At 43.5% G+C, this 14,329-nt stretch overlaps 1 protein-coding gene across 1 annotated transcript; it reads right to left on the bottom strand.

Annotated features, from left to right (window-relative positions):
* Positions 1 to 7,607: 7,607 nt before the first annotated feature.
* Positions 7,608 to 11,797, bottom strand: LOC105920773 (forkhead box protein G1). Its single transcript, XM_012856405.3, has one exon. The coding sequence runs from the start codon at positions 10,988 to 10,990 to the stop codon at positions 9,752 to 9,754; it is 1,239 nt and encodes a 412-aa protein (XP_012711859.2). The 5' UTR covers positions 10,991 to 11,797; the 3' UTR covers positions 7,608 to 9,751.
* Positions 11,798 to 14,329: the final 2,532 nt, after the last annotated feature.

The raw sequence follows: 14,329 nt of genomic DNA on the forward strand, positions 1-14,329 counted from the left end.
GGTTCGGTCCAGATCCAGATGTCCCTTCTCCCAGAACCGCCTCCGGCTTCTCTGGGGGTCCCAAGGCGTCCCCAGGCCAAAAGAAACCCACTGAGAATGGGAGGTCTCCACCTATTCATCCTGGGCATGAACATCTCGTTCATTTGGACCGCCTTCTTCCAACGGGGACAATGAAACGACAGAAAACAAAAGATTTTTAAAGAGCTGTTTAGGGGCACAGGCCTGAAATTACGGTGGATTTTCTCTGCTCCACACAGGGTCACAGTTCTACATACCGGCTGATATACGTAGATAAACCTCCCCTGATATTAGTCTGTCCCCAGCAGGCTCACATGGACCTGTTCTGTAATCTAGTACTAGTACTAATACCAGGGTACTAGTATATTAGTATTAGTCTATTAGTCTGTTAGTAGATTAATACTAGTCTCTGGTATAACCCTGGTCAGACGTTTGATCCATGCAAGAACTTGACTTTTAAATGTGACCCAAAAACCTTCAACAGGCTTGAGGTGGAGGCTTTGGAAAAGCCAGTCCAGAAACTTCACATTAGGCTGCAGCTTGGAGGTGGACCAGCAGGTGATGATCCCACATCCCACTCAGAAGATCATCTCTGTCTGGATGGCTAGACGGAGTCCAGGTCATGGCTATAAATCAGGCCCAGCTAATCGACCCTTCACAGTAGGAGGTGCTGATGTGCTGGTATTGGGTCCAGCCACGGGGGGGGGGGGGGGAACCGAAGGACTGAACTGCACCACAGAACAGAAGACACTGGTAAAATCTAGGAATCCCAGAATGCACAGCTTCAACCCAGGAACAAGGAGACAGAGCTGGAACCTCCGTGTCGTCATAAAGCTACAAAACTACAGCTCATCTCCCTCGGCCGTCCACAGAGCCGCATCGGAGGAACACAGGCATGAACTCCCTGACCTAGCTAGCCGTGTAAAAGATGGCATCGTCAAAGAAACTTTGGACCCGACTCACAGGAAGTACGGCCTGGCGTCTGAGTAACCGGTGACCGTACCCGACCAAAACTAAGACTCTAAGCTGGCTATTCCTGAGCTCCAGCGGGGAAGAACCTGACAGAGGTACAGGTTCCCAGAAAGAGCCGCTGTCCCTAAAGAAAGCTGGTTTAGGACACAACAACGTAGGCCCTGTTTTTAAATGTCTTTAAAGAATGCCTTTTCTGTGTGGTTAGAAAGAATTGTTAAATAACAAACTTCAGATAGGCTTTACACAAGCTATAAAAGTGACAGTAAAATATCTGGAATTAAAAAATTATAGAAATGATGACCCTTCTGTGTTAGAAAATTTACCTGTAGATATAATAGCTCACTTTTCAAGTCTTATGAACAGAAATCTGAAATAATGTTCTGGGAAAAAGAATATTTCCTTTTCAACGTGAAAACCAAACTAAAAATTTGTCGTTTTCCCCATAGGTGTTATAGGTTATATGGCAAAAGCAGAATCACCTTCATTGACTCAACAGAAAGCTGGTTCCTCTCCTTAGCAAACGGACATCTGCTCCACTGATCCTCAGTAACACCACAGGGCTGTGTCCTCCGGCCAGCTCTCTTGACCTTTTCACCCAGGACTGTTCTGCTGTCGACCCCACAGACACAGTGGAGTGGAGAACCATTGTAGTGGGTCTCATCTCCAAAAATGATGAGTCCCACTACAGGGAGGAGGTCAGCAATCTGACACAGTGGAGCTCCAGGAACAACCTGATCCTGAACACCAGTCAGACCAAGGAGGTCATGATAGACTCCAGGAGGTCCAGGAGGACTGAACACTTCCTCTCTACAGGGGGAGGTGGTGGGGGAGTGGACAGAATCAGGTTCCTGGGCATTTACATCTCCTCTGACCTCTCCTAGACTGTAAACACCTCCACCTGGTGAAGAAGGCCCAACAACGGCTCTTCTTCCTCAGGAAACTGAAAAGGTCTGGACTCTCTACTCAGCTGCTAAAGAACTTCTACGGAGCTACAGTGGAAAGCGTTTTATGTGTGTGGTATGGGAGCTGCACAGTCCAGGGGAGGAAGGACCTAGCACAAGTGGTGAGAAGAGAGCAGGGGATTGTGGAATGCTGTCTGCAGGATCTAAACTCAGTTTATGCGAAACAAGTCCAAAGAAGGTCCAGATGCACAGCCACAGATCCCCTCCCCCCCCCCTCCCCACCTGGGCAATGCTCTGTTTGTCCCTCTTCCATCGGGGAAACGAATCAGGAACATTAAATCAACGACTAACAGACTTAAAAACAGCTTCCTTCCCAAAGCTGTGAAGGCTATCGCCCCCTGCTGGGAGTCAGTGGACCAGCAGCCCTGTTCATGGTCTGTTCTTGATTCAATAAGAACTATTTACACTGTATTTCATATGCTAATGTTTGTTGGACATCAATGCAAATTGCACAGTTGTGTAACTTGAATATCTAAATTCATTGCACAGCATTTACTATGTGCATGAGCGTATCAAACGACAGAGTGTTCATTTAAAACAATCGTGTAACTACACAGGAATCTACATCGTCATGAAGGGACTGATATCTGACGTTTGGAAATTAGTCTGTTAGCTGCAAAGGACTATTTGCACGCTTGAAGCTTCTGAGGGAGTGTTGTTGGTGAGTGCAATCAACTTATTTTGAATAAATAAATAGATAAACAAATAAAGTTTTGAAAGTTTATATCTCACTAACCTGCATTTTAAATATATCCTTATAAACATGGTAAATTCTTTGTTATCTCAGTGGCTAATGCTAAAGCTAAGGCCTTGCTAAGGCTAAGATGGTATCCACCATCAATTCTGCTTCGTTTGCTACAAAACTCTTTCTGTTTGTGCCGTGATGAGTCGTAGCAGACCAGCAGTGCTTACACACGCATTAATATTTACATTAGTTTTACTCTTACAAATTCAATAAAAAAATCTGATGTGCTTGGTAAAAAGTGCTTTATTTTTGTTTTCTGAAAACATTGAATATGACTTAGACAGTTATGCTATGAGGCCAAGGATTAGTATTTTTGGTACTTAAAGATGCAAGTAGGACATAGATGGATTGCTAAATAAACGATGTCCATCAGTCATTGGGTGAGAGGCGGAGTCCATCCTGGACAAATTGCCAGTCCATCTCAGGGCAACGCAGACACACAACCATGCACACATTCACACCTAAGGACAATTTAGAGTAACCAATTAAACAATTAAGTCATGGTTTAGGACTTTGGGAGGAAGCTGCAGTACCTGGAGAGAGCTAATGCATGTGCAGGGAGAACGTGCACACATGCAGAAACCCGAGGTTCAAACCCAGGACCTTCTTGCTACAAGGCAACCGTGCTACCAACTGCTCCACTTTTTATCAGAATCGTGTTTTATTTTCCCTTCTGCTTTGCTTTGTAAACTGGTTGTTTCAACACAAATAAACTGTTGTCCTTAAATAGAGTATTTGAATGTTAAATCTGACCTTGATCTTAATTCCTCAAAACAAATTGTGGTTATTAGACCTTCATAATTAAACTAAACTGCATAATTTTATTGGTTTTGGTTTTATTTGTTTCCTTTCTTTCTCTTTAGTTTATTTGTTTTCTTTATTCTTTTTATTTTTACTTAGTAGATTTTGACTGGAAGTAGAACAATATTTTAGTAATTTCTCATATTTGGAGAGAAGCTTTTTGCACAAACTCCATCCGTCCACTGTCCTGTAACACCTCCACCTTAAGGCAGGTGTTCTCACTGTTGCATTGTGGTCCTGGAACGTGATTGGACCGTGGTTGATGCATTTTGGTTGTAAAACATGAAAACACGTATTGGTGCCGCGCCGGTCTGCCTGCTTCCTGCTTGCCGTCACGTATCCAGTCAGTGCTGACTCATCTTCCCTCGTCCGCTCTTCATCAGGCCTGTCGTCCTGAATCCCATCATCAAATCGACCGCCACGTGGCAGAGAACCGCCGTGTGTCACAGCTTCTCTAATTGGTCCCGTAAAATGCTGCTTTTACACGTTCAAACACTTCCGTTCCTCATTTGGCTTCAGCACAACAATAAAAAGTGGTTTGCTGCTGGGTAGCATCATCAGGTTGTGCTGTGAGGCACCATGGGTGGATCCAGAGGTGGGACCCAAGGGCCCCTGACCCCTCCTGGAATCTGAGCAGTGGTGGAACAGAAGTGGGCAGACTTCAACCCCCCTCACCGTGTGTTTCCACCAGAGAGGGAGAGAGAGAGACCTAGGATACGTTTTGTCAAAGGAGCTGAAGGAAAAAGGTCAGAGAAGGTCCTGAAACGACCACTTTTACAGCTACAGTTGGGATCTCTTAAAAAAAACATGACGGGAAAATGTGCGGTCATCGCGGCTACTCTGAGCCAGGCGTACTCTCATTTTGGAGACGGGGGAACTGGCGCCACCGGTGGTGAGGAGGTGAATTGCAGTCAGACTGCATCACGGTTCCCCTCAGAGGTTCAGTCTCTCTCCTTATCAGACTTTAATCATAAACTTTGTCCTAAACATTCAGAACCACAGCGTTATTCATGATTGTGTCAGTGAGCCATAACTCTACATCAGGACCTTTCAAATGAATAACAGAAGTTCTTCATCATGCAGGGAGAACCTCTCTTTCCTCCTGGTCTCCCTCCTCAGATTGTCCATCTGAGCAAAAAGCCTCAGAGGAGTTTAAACATTAATCTTATAACATTTAAAACGTATCAGCTTCCTTAATGTGGACAACATCTGTGCTTTTACCTCTAATTTACACTTTTAATAAACTCCTCTGATGAAATGTTTTCTCAGTTTCTTTGCTTTTTCTCCACGGTTGCTAACCCATCATGAATGAAATTGATGAGCTGACCCATTTTAACACATTTTAACATCCATGAGGAGCTTTGCATGATTATTTTTGCTGATCTGGGCGTGTAGAGGCAGAACCTGAGGAGGAACCTGTGGTACCAGATGTTCAGGTCCAGATGTGATCTGGAAGGGGAAACCGCGTGCTGCATGGGTTTATAAACCTGATTTTTTTGCAGTACGCACACCTAGCATGGATTCTACGTAATGTTTCCTAAACGAGAGCCCAGATCTCTGGAGACTCAGCTGCACCTAAAACCCTCGTCTGAGTTTTTGAATTATAGGTAAATTAGTTAATTTGCCTGCGTTTGGTTCCTGCTCTTCAACAACACGCCACAATAATGACGCCTGTAAGCAGTTTCTGCGTCTGCTCGGCTTTTCAGCTGCAGTCCAACAAAACGTTTAAATCACTGAAATCATTTTGTTTAAAGGTTGAATTTCTCAGAGTTGGTAATTAGTGACTGAAGTCGTGACTTAATCAGGATCTTCTGATGGACACATGGAGAACTTTGTGGGTCCAGCATGTTTTATGCAGGAGGTCTGGTTGTCGGTTCCAGGGCTGAGGAATAACGGGTCAGGGTTAGTAATCAGGCTTTATGCTGATTTAACAGAAAGCTGTGAGTCTGGCAGCAGAAGGAGACCCTTACCTTAGAGGAGACCAAAACATCTACGTTTGAGTTAAAAACTGTACGTGTGCGGATAAAACTGACCATGAAAGCCATTTCTGCTCATTTCAGCGGGTCAGAACCATCATCAGCCAATCTGAGCTGAACTGAGCGGAAAATCAGGAAAAAAAATCATCAAATTTAAACAGTGACTGTTTAAAAAGTGTAAAACAGATCAAAATGTTAATTCAATCACAAAAAACCCGACTTTCTGTGACTCGTTTAAAGATTAAACCACGACTCTGCTGGGAGGAGCAGAACTGGGTTTCCTCAGGTTCCTCACCTGAACCTGAACCTGAACCTGAACCTGAACCTGAACCTGAACCTGAACCTGAACCTGAACTGGCCCATCTGGACATGTTGCCCATGGGCCAGCGTTTCTGTGCCGTTCATAAAACAACATCCATTCATTCAGTGGATGGAGAGGAAGAATTTTGATCATAAATGAAACAGAAACTAAAGATGGAGGATGAAGATGGAGGATGAAGAGCTTTGCTGGAAGCTCAGATCTGTCGGCTAGATAATGTCTGAGGAGTGAGAACGTCTGAGTTGACCTGTGAAAGGAGAAACTTCATCCATGTACTGCTGGCATATTTAGGTTTTAGTTATTATTTTTATATCACACCTATGAAAGGCTCTGAGGAATAAAATGATAAACGATGCAGTAAAACTGCTCATCAAGCAGAAATCAGCTCCTCAAAGCCAGGATTATTATCACTGATGGTCTCAGTGCTGCTGACGTTAATCAACTTGTTTTATTCTGCTTTTCTGCTACAGTCTTTATTTATTTAACTTTTATTTCGTGTTTGGTTCTGTTGGCTGATTGGAGCTCCTCCAACACCTAATTCCTCCTTGGGGTTCAGGAATTGTGTCTAAATTTTAATTTAACAGCAAATATATATTTATATATTATGTTTTATTTAAAATCTAAATAATTTGCCAGAATTATCCTTTGTGTGTTTGCAACAAGTTGGAGACTGGAGGTAATGGTGGCCTGCAGCCACACAATCAGGTTTTATATCAGGAAATTATTACAATTTGTGTCAAAGGAGGCAGGAGAAGTGTCCGTTTCCTTCAGCCAAAGTGAGTTTAGTGTTTGTAATTCAGTGGTATTAGTGGCCTGTTTCTAGGTCAGTCCAGCTGAAGGTTAGTGAGCGAACACACACATGGGTCATGTGACTCTGCACGCTTCGCTGGCTCCAAGAAGCTGAGCTCAAACTGTTTGGGAACTGAGCGAATGCTCGTTTGTGTCAGGAAAACGCTCACAAACTACATTTAAAGCTGGAATCTCCCTTAGAAAACTCTGGGGAGTCAAAGTGAAGCATTTTGGCACAGAATAAAAACCAAACTGTGAGGAAATGAAGAACAGAGAAGGTCTGATTTCTGCTCTGAAGGAGAGAGGAACCTCTGTTGTCCCGAGCTGCCAGTTTACAGCCACAACGTTTAGGAAATAAAGCTGCGAATGAGCCACAAGCTGCAACATTTACTCCACACAATCTATAAAATATTCATTATTTCAGCTAAAGCCGCTTCCTAGAAGTCAAATGTTATTTTTAAACCCCAAACTTATGCCTGGAACCAAGAAACCTGAGAAAAAAAACCACAAACAGGATAAGAAAATAACAAGACTTGAACTGAAAAATCCTCCAGGCAATAAAAACACAGAAGAAAATCTAAAATACGTCAAATCAAAATAAAAACAACAGCTTCATAGGCTGTAAAACAGAAATTATATTTTTAATGAGAGCATCTCTGATAGGATGACCTATTTCTCTACTCATATATATATATATATATATATATATATATATATATATATATATATATATATATATATATATATATATGTCCAGTCCAGAACTCCCATAAAACTTTCTTTAACTTTAAACACTATGTACGTTAAAAAAATTTATATATATATATATATATATATATATATATATATATATATATATATATATATATATATATTCTACTTTGCTGCATATTTTTAAGTTACTTAAAATTAAACAGATGAGCATCTTTATAAGAAAACAGGAATTGACAAATAAAATTCAGAAAAGTTGTTTTTTTTCTGGGGGTAAAATAAAATAAAAATACAAATAAAATCACTTTCCCATCATCAGGCAGAAACCGCTTCAGGTTATTTTATTCTTTTTAATCCATTTTTAGTTTCTCTGGAAAAAAAACAGACAGACAAACAGCAACGAAACAGACAGCGGTACAGACTTCATACAGGTGAGCTCTAACTAGAAAAGTGCAAAAAAAATATCAAACGAAAACAAAAACATTTTCTTTTACCAAAACCCAAAATATGAGAAAAGAAAGTGACACGAAGAGGAAGTGGTCCGGGACCAGCCTCGGTCAGACCTGCTGGACTTTGTGCTTTGATGTCAGCAGAACCGAGCCTGGTTCGGCCTCCAGGCTGCGGTGCCGACCAGCCTGCGTCACAAGAAGGCAGAGGCCAGGGAATCTAACCAGCGACCTTCCAGCTGGAACTTAAAAATGAAATAAAAACATTTTATCTTGCTGCGTGACGTAGATAACCGGAAGTTTGTGAAGCTAAATAAAAGTTTTAACTGATTCTGGCTTTCTGCTGACCTGAGACCAGAGGGTCACAAAATTACACTTTTTCTTTTCTATGCAGCACAATTTAAGGGAATATAAAGATTTTTCATTTGCGGAAAATAATTCAGGATTTTTTTTAACAATTGCGACAAAAAAAATTGAAAGTGGAAGAATTTTTTAATAATCTTTAAAAAAAAAAGACACTTTTTCTTTTTTAGGGGGAATTTATCTCCTTTAATAAAAACCCATAAATAATTATTTTAAAGAAGTATTTTATTATTTTCACATTGTTTTAAATCGGCTTCTTGAAGCGAAAATCTAATTTCCAAAACTTCTCAGTGTTTTTGTGTCAGATTAAAATTAAAAAATAATAAAGTTAAGTTAAAAAAATATAGGGCCTTAAATTAGCTCCGCATAATTACTTAAAACAAAAAATACAAATGAAAACATTGATAATAAGCTCTAGGATTTATTTTTTAATGGAAATGTTAGTTGAAAATAATGGAGATAAAACACATGGTGTAAAAATCCAGGAGACATTTTATTTTTATTTTCAGATTCTCTGTCAGAAAAATAAAAATATAGCAGAAAAAGTTGCATATTTATTATTGCAGCAGGCTGGACCCAAAAAAAAGGTCCGGTTCGGTTGATTGTCGGAGATCCTGTTTATTCTGATTGTCTTTGCGTTTAACAAAAAGCTTTAGCCTTAGCTTTAGTGTGTGGATTAAATTAATTCTTATTTTTATCTGCGTAATTGGAGCCGCGGCTCGGTTCGACGCGTTCAGCGGGAAACCGACGCAGTTCAGCGGCTTGGAGGAGCGCCATCAGCGGGAGGGAGGCTCCCCGGGAAATACTACGAGCGGCGGCCTTTTTACGCACATGCGCAGGGAGGGGGGGGGGGGTGGCACAGGCCTTGGCGCACACTGACACACACACAGCAAAACTGAGAAAGTCTCTGGAAACCCCTGGATTTACTTTGCTCACTTTGAAAGGAAGAGTTTGCTACCCGGGTCGGTCCGGGTTAATGTTGGGTTCTAAGCAGCAGCAGCAGAATTTATTCTCACTCAGAGATCTGCTGGTTCTGCTGCGCAGACATTTTCACTCTGGAAGGCAACTCTCCATCCTCTGGGCCTCCCGGGGTCAGACCTGAGTGCAGATATGATCTTTAGGCTTCTTTTTCCTCTTACCCCTGATTGTTCTAATAACTTTAAGGCTTTTTTTATTAATTCTTAACTTATTCAAACGTTTCTTTTCTCGCTAATAAACAGAAAAAACGCTCTGATTGCCTCCAAAATTCATAAATAACAATAACAATAATCCTCGCAGCCCTCCCATCCGGGTTGGTTAATACTGATGAGTAAATACACTGAGAATAGAATTTAAATACATTGTACAATAAATACAAAACATAAATAATAAACGAGTCAAAGAAAAGTACTGAAACCCTTTGTACAAGATATAAATAGTTTGAAATCTTCCTATAGAGTGTTACCTTTGGCAAGTCTAGTTTACAGTTTTACACCCGCGGGTAACAAAGTTTCTCCCTTTTCTCTCTGGAAAATAAACCCAATATGGCCAGAAAGTTTCCCTCCATATGTTCTATAAATCTGCTCCTGCTTGATATTTACCGCGCATTATTTGCCCTTTACAGACGTCTGTTGTTCCACTGAGAGTCCGGAGGGGGGGGGGGGGGGGGGTCAGTTCAGGAAGGCGCTGGGGGCCACCCTCTTCTGGTGGGACAGCACCCCGGGGAAGCCCGCCGATACTCCGGGGGAGAAGGCCGGTAAGGAGCTGTTCCTCAGCGAGTCCGACAGCAGCGACTGCGGGGAGCTGCCGGCGCCCAGGCCGCCGAAACCCGCCGCGCTCTGGGAGAGGTGCTGCGGCGGCGGCGGCGGCTGCTGGGGGCCCCCTCCCGGTGGCCCCGGGGCCGCCGCAGCGTGCTGGCTCCCTGACACAAAGTAGCCGGCCGTCTGTCCGGACAGCAGCCCCACGGGCGACGTGCTCATGCCGTAAGTGTTCGTCAGGCCCAGCGCCATGGAGCGCCCCAGGTCCCCGTTGCTCAGCTGCTCCACGGCGGGCAGCAGCGAGCCGTAGCCCGCCGCCTGGTTCAGGAAGCCGGGCGAGGAGCCGTTGTAGTGCGGGTGGTGGTGGTGGTGGTGGTGCAGCGACAGGAAGGGTGAGATCTGCCAGTACAGCGGGTTGTTGGGCCGCTCCAAGCCCAGCGGGGCGAAGCGCAGCCCGCGCTTCATGGCCAGCTTCCCGCGGGAGGTGGCGGAGCGCCGGCGCAGCTTGCCGGTGGTGCCGCCGATGAAGACGTCGTCGCTGCTGGGGTCCAGCATCCAGTAGTTGCCCTTGCCCGGGTCGTCGTAGTGCCGCGGCACCTTGACGAAGCACTTATTGAGGCTGAGGTTGTGGCGGATGGAGTTCTGCCAGCCCTGCTTGTGCTCCCGGTAGTAGGGGAAGTTCTTCATGATGAACTCGTAGATGCCGTTGAGCGTCAGCCGCTTCTCGGGGCTCTGCCGGATGGCCATCATGATCAGCGCGTTGTAGCTGAACGGCGGCTTGTCGTACTTCCCGTTCTTGCCGCCGTTGCCGCTCCCGGTGGAGTTGTGCCCTGCCGTGGGCTTGGAGTCCTCCCCTCCTCCGCCGCCTCCTCCTCCGTCCTCCTCCTCCTCCTCCTCCTCGTGCTCCCCCTGCTCCTCCCTGCCCGGCTTCTCCTGGTCCAGACCCGCGGCGGCGGAGTCCATCTCCGTGGGGCCCAGCGACTTGTCCGAGTCGGAGCCCGGTGATGGAGACAGAGTCCCGGGGATGCCGACCATGGCGGCGGTGGCAGCGGCCACCGGGTCCGGGCGCTCGCACTTGGAGGGCAGCAGGAGGCTCTTGATGCTGAAGGAGGAGGACCGGTGGACGGTCGGCGGGGATTTTACATCCTCCATGCCCGGTGGCAGGAAAGAAAACACAAACAAAAAACAAAACAAAAAAACAAGCAGGAATAAATAGAAGAATAAAAAAGAAGCGCTCCTCCAGGATCGTCCACCTCCGCTATCCTGGAAACCACAGAGCGACAGAGGAGAGAGAAAGGAGGGTCAGGATGAGAGATGCATGGATGGAGGAGTGGAGAGAGAGAAAACAGAGAGAGGGGGAGGGAAAGAGCGTGGCTTCGATGTGGAGAAATTAGTAATTAAGGAGGTTCCGACATCACGGAGAGGAGGAGCTTCCCCAAAAATCCTCTTTCTGCCCCTTCCTGCTCCGCACTCCCACCGCAGACCTTCACGCTCTCCTGCGGCAGCTCCGAGCTCTGATGGTGAACCTGCGGCCGCTGATCTGGCCCCACCCCTCCCCGTGCCGGTGTTTACGCACAGGTGTAGCCAGTCCGCACTCCGTGTGCGTAAAATCCAGATCCGAGGCCGTGCGTAAAAGCGCGCCGCGGTGCGCCAGCCGGCACTGCCATCAGACTTTGTTTTCTCGGAAACAAAAACAGTTCGGACTCGTGTGGGGAAACACGGAGAGCGCGCGCTCACCGCGTGGCCCGCGTGCGCGTTTTACGGAGAGAGGGGGAGGGTTGGAGCGCGCGCTGCTTTCTGCTCCCGGTCAGCGAAGCGCGCGCGCGCTATGGAGGCAGCGGATTTGATGCTGTAACCAGAGCGCCGCCTTTCGAGGAGAGCGAGGAACTGTCCTGGTAAACAGACTTTTTAATTTTGTTAATATTTTTATTATTGTTGATTTCTTTTTATTTCTGACTATTAAATTTTATTTTTCTTCTTTTTTTCAGTTGTTTTCTATTTCGGTCTTTAGTTTGGTTTATGCTCATTATTACTCCAAATCTATTTCAAAATGTTGTTGTATAAATTTCTAATTTTAATTAATTTGATTTTGTAAGTACTTTTAATTTTCTAATTCCTAATATATTATATTTTATTATTACGTCAATTTAATTTGTACATTTTATCTTTTCTTTTTTATTCTATTTATTTTTATTCCTTTGTTCTAATTGCACTAATGTTGCTTTTCATTTTAATTTTGTATTTCTATTTAAATTATTTTCTTACTCTTACTTCATGTTAAGATAATATTAGTAAATATATTGTACGTTATTATTTTAACTTTTAAGGTCCTACATTTCGCTGTTTTAGATTTATTTCTTTTTTCTTGTCTTTTGTCCATTTTCGTCGTTGTAATTTATGCCACAAATGACTGCGGTGCATTTAGGGTTGGTAATGTTCCCACTTGTTTAGAGACTGCTGAGATTATTATCAATATTTCTTAAATGTTCAACATATTCAGGAATTTAAAGCACGCATTTGTTGCTATTTGTAAAACAAAATTCTCCTCTGTGTTTAAAGTGGGACGATAATCTGTGACGCACTGACACACACACACACACACATATATATATATATATATATATATATATATATATATATATATATATATATATATATATATATATATATATATATATATATAATACAGTATTAGAAATATGTTTAATTTTAACTATGTAATTTTTTTCTTTTTAGATAAAGGGAGACGTAACTTTTCTGATTTTTTTAAACGTCTCCTATAAATGCTTTTTTAATTAGGAGTCATTCTGTACCTAATTAGTAAGCATATGTCTGTCTAAATGTTTTTTATGGATAGTTTTCCATAAACTGTTGTATTTCTTGTTAAGGTGCCTCTGTTCGCTTGTATCAGGGTTTTATAATCCGGCTGCACCGATGTTTAATAAATAAATGTTTTATTTGTTGTGTGTTTCATAAATATTTGTGCCAATAAACCAAAATCCCCAAGAAAAGACGATGTGTTTTATTTTCTATTATCCACCTATGTTTGTTTTTGCTTTAATTAGGACATTATAATTTTCCATTTTAGAATAAAATTCTTTTTCCCCCTAAAAACATCTTGAAATTCAGTCAAGTCTTTATATTGAGTGATTAATATTGATCCCAGCAATAAATCAGACATGTGCTGCCGCTCCCACAATAAATACATAACGCAGCTCTTATTTACACATTAACCTAAAGTTACTACTACTTTATTACAGCCGCCCCTAACATCCAATAGATACAGATATTATTTCTTCTCCTGAAGATTAAAAACCAGCATCCAAACTTTTCTTTATTCTGTTTCATAATAACATAAAAAACAAGTTTTTCCTTAAACAAAAAGGTTTAACTGCATTAAAAACAAACTCCTGAGGCTCTGATCATATGAATAAAAACGTCTCATGGATCCACAGCCGTCACCTGTTCCCTGACCCTCATCGTCTCATCTCTTTCTGACGTCTCTGTTCTGGTCCAGACCCGGCCGCCCCGTCAGAACCCATTAGGTTCTGAGGAGGCGGCCGGGTCCGGGGTCACTGAGACAAACCTGGACCAGACGGTTCCGTCCTCTCATCAGCTTTGTCCCTAACGATGCTTCACTTCAGCGTTTGTGTTTCCAGGAGCGGTAGCCGCACACACAGAAGGTTGTGGGTTTGAATCCTGGCTCCAGATGCTCCAAAGACATGCAGTAGTATTATTATTATTATTATTATAAAGGCTCAGATATATTCACACAGCTCCACTGACATCAGGCTGAATAGAATAGAAACAGCTTTATCGTCCCACATGGAGCTGTTCAGGTGTTACTGTGGAAAAACATTTAGAGGGAAGATGTCATGTTTACACACTGGATTAAATAACATGAATAAAAAGATAATTAATAATTAACAGTTATTAGCAGATGATGCAGCGTGTCAGATAAATATGAAATGTTCAGAAAAAAAAAGCAGACGATTACAGAACGATGTAAAAAACTGAATCTGTGCTAAAAGCGTAGATACAAAAAGAAAGTTCTGATTTCTAAAACCATGCAGACCTCCATGCAGACCTCTGTGCAGACCTCTGTGTGCCTCCATGCAGACCTCTGTGTGCCTCCATGCAGACCTCTGTGTGCCTCCATGCAGACCTCCATGCAGACCTCCATGCAGACCTCCATGCAGACCTCCATGCAGACGTCCATGCAGACCACCATGCAGACCTCCATGCAGACCTCTGTGCAGACCTCTGTGCAGACCTCCATGCAGACCACCATGCAGACCTCCATGCAGACCTCCATGCAGACCTCTGTGCAGACCTCCATGCAGACCACCATGCAGACCTCCATGCAGACCTCCGTGCAGACCTCCATGCAGACCTCTGTGTGCCTCCATGCAGACCTCCATGCAGACCTCCGTGCAGACCACCATGCAGACCTCCATGCAGACCTCCGTGCAGACCTCCATGCAGACCTCT

Source organism: Fundulus heteroclitus, chromosome 22 (genome assembly GCF_011125445.2).
Source record: "Fundulus heteroclitus isolate FHET01 chromosome 22, MU-UCD_Fhet_4.1, whole genome shotgun sequence".
NCBI classification, from domain to species: domain Eukaryota; kingdom Metazoa; phylum Chordata; class Actinopteri; order Cyprinodontiformes; family Fundulidae; genus Fundulus; species Fundulus heteroclitus.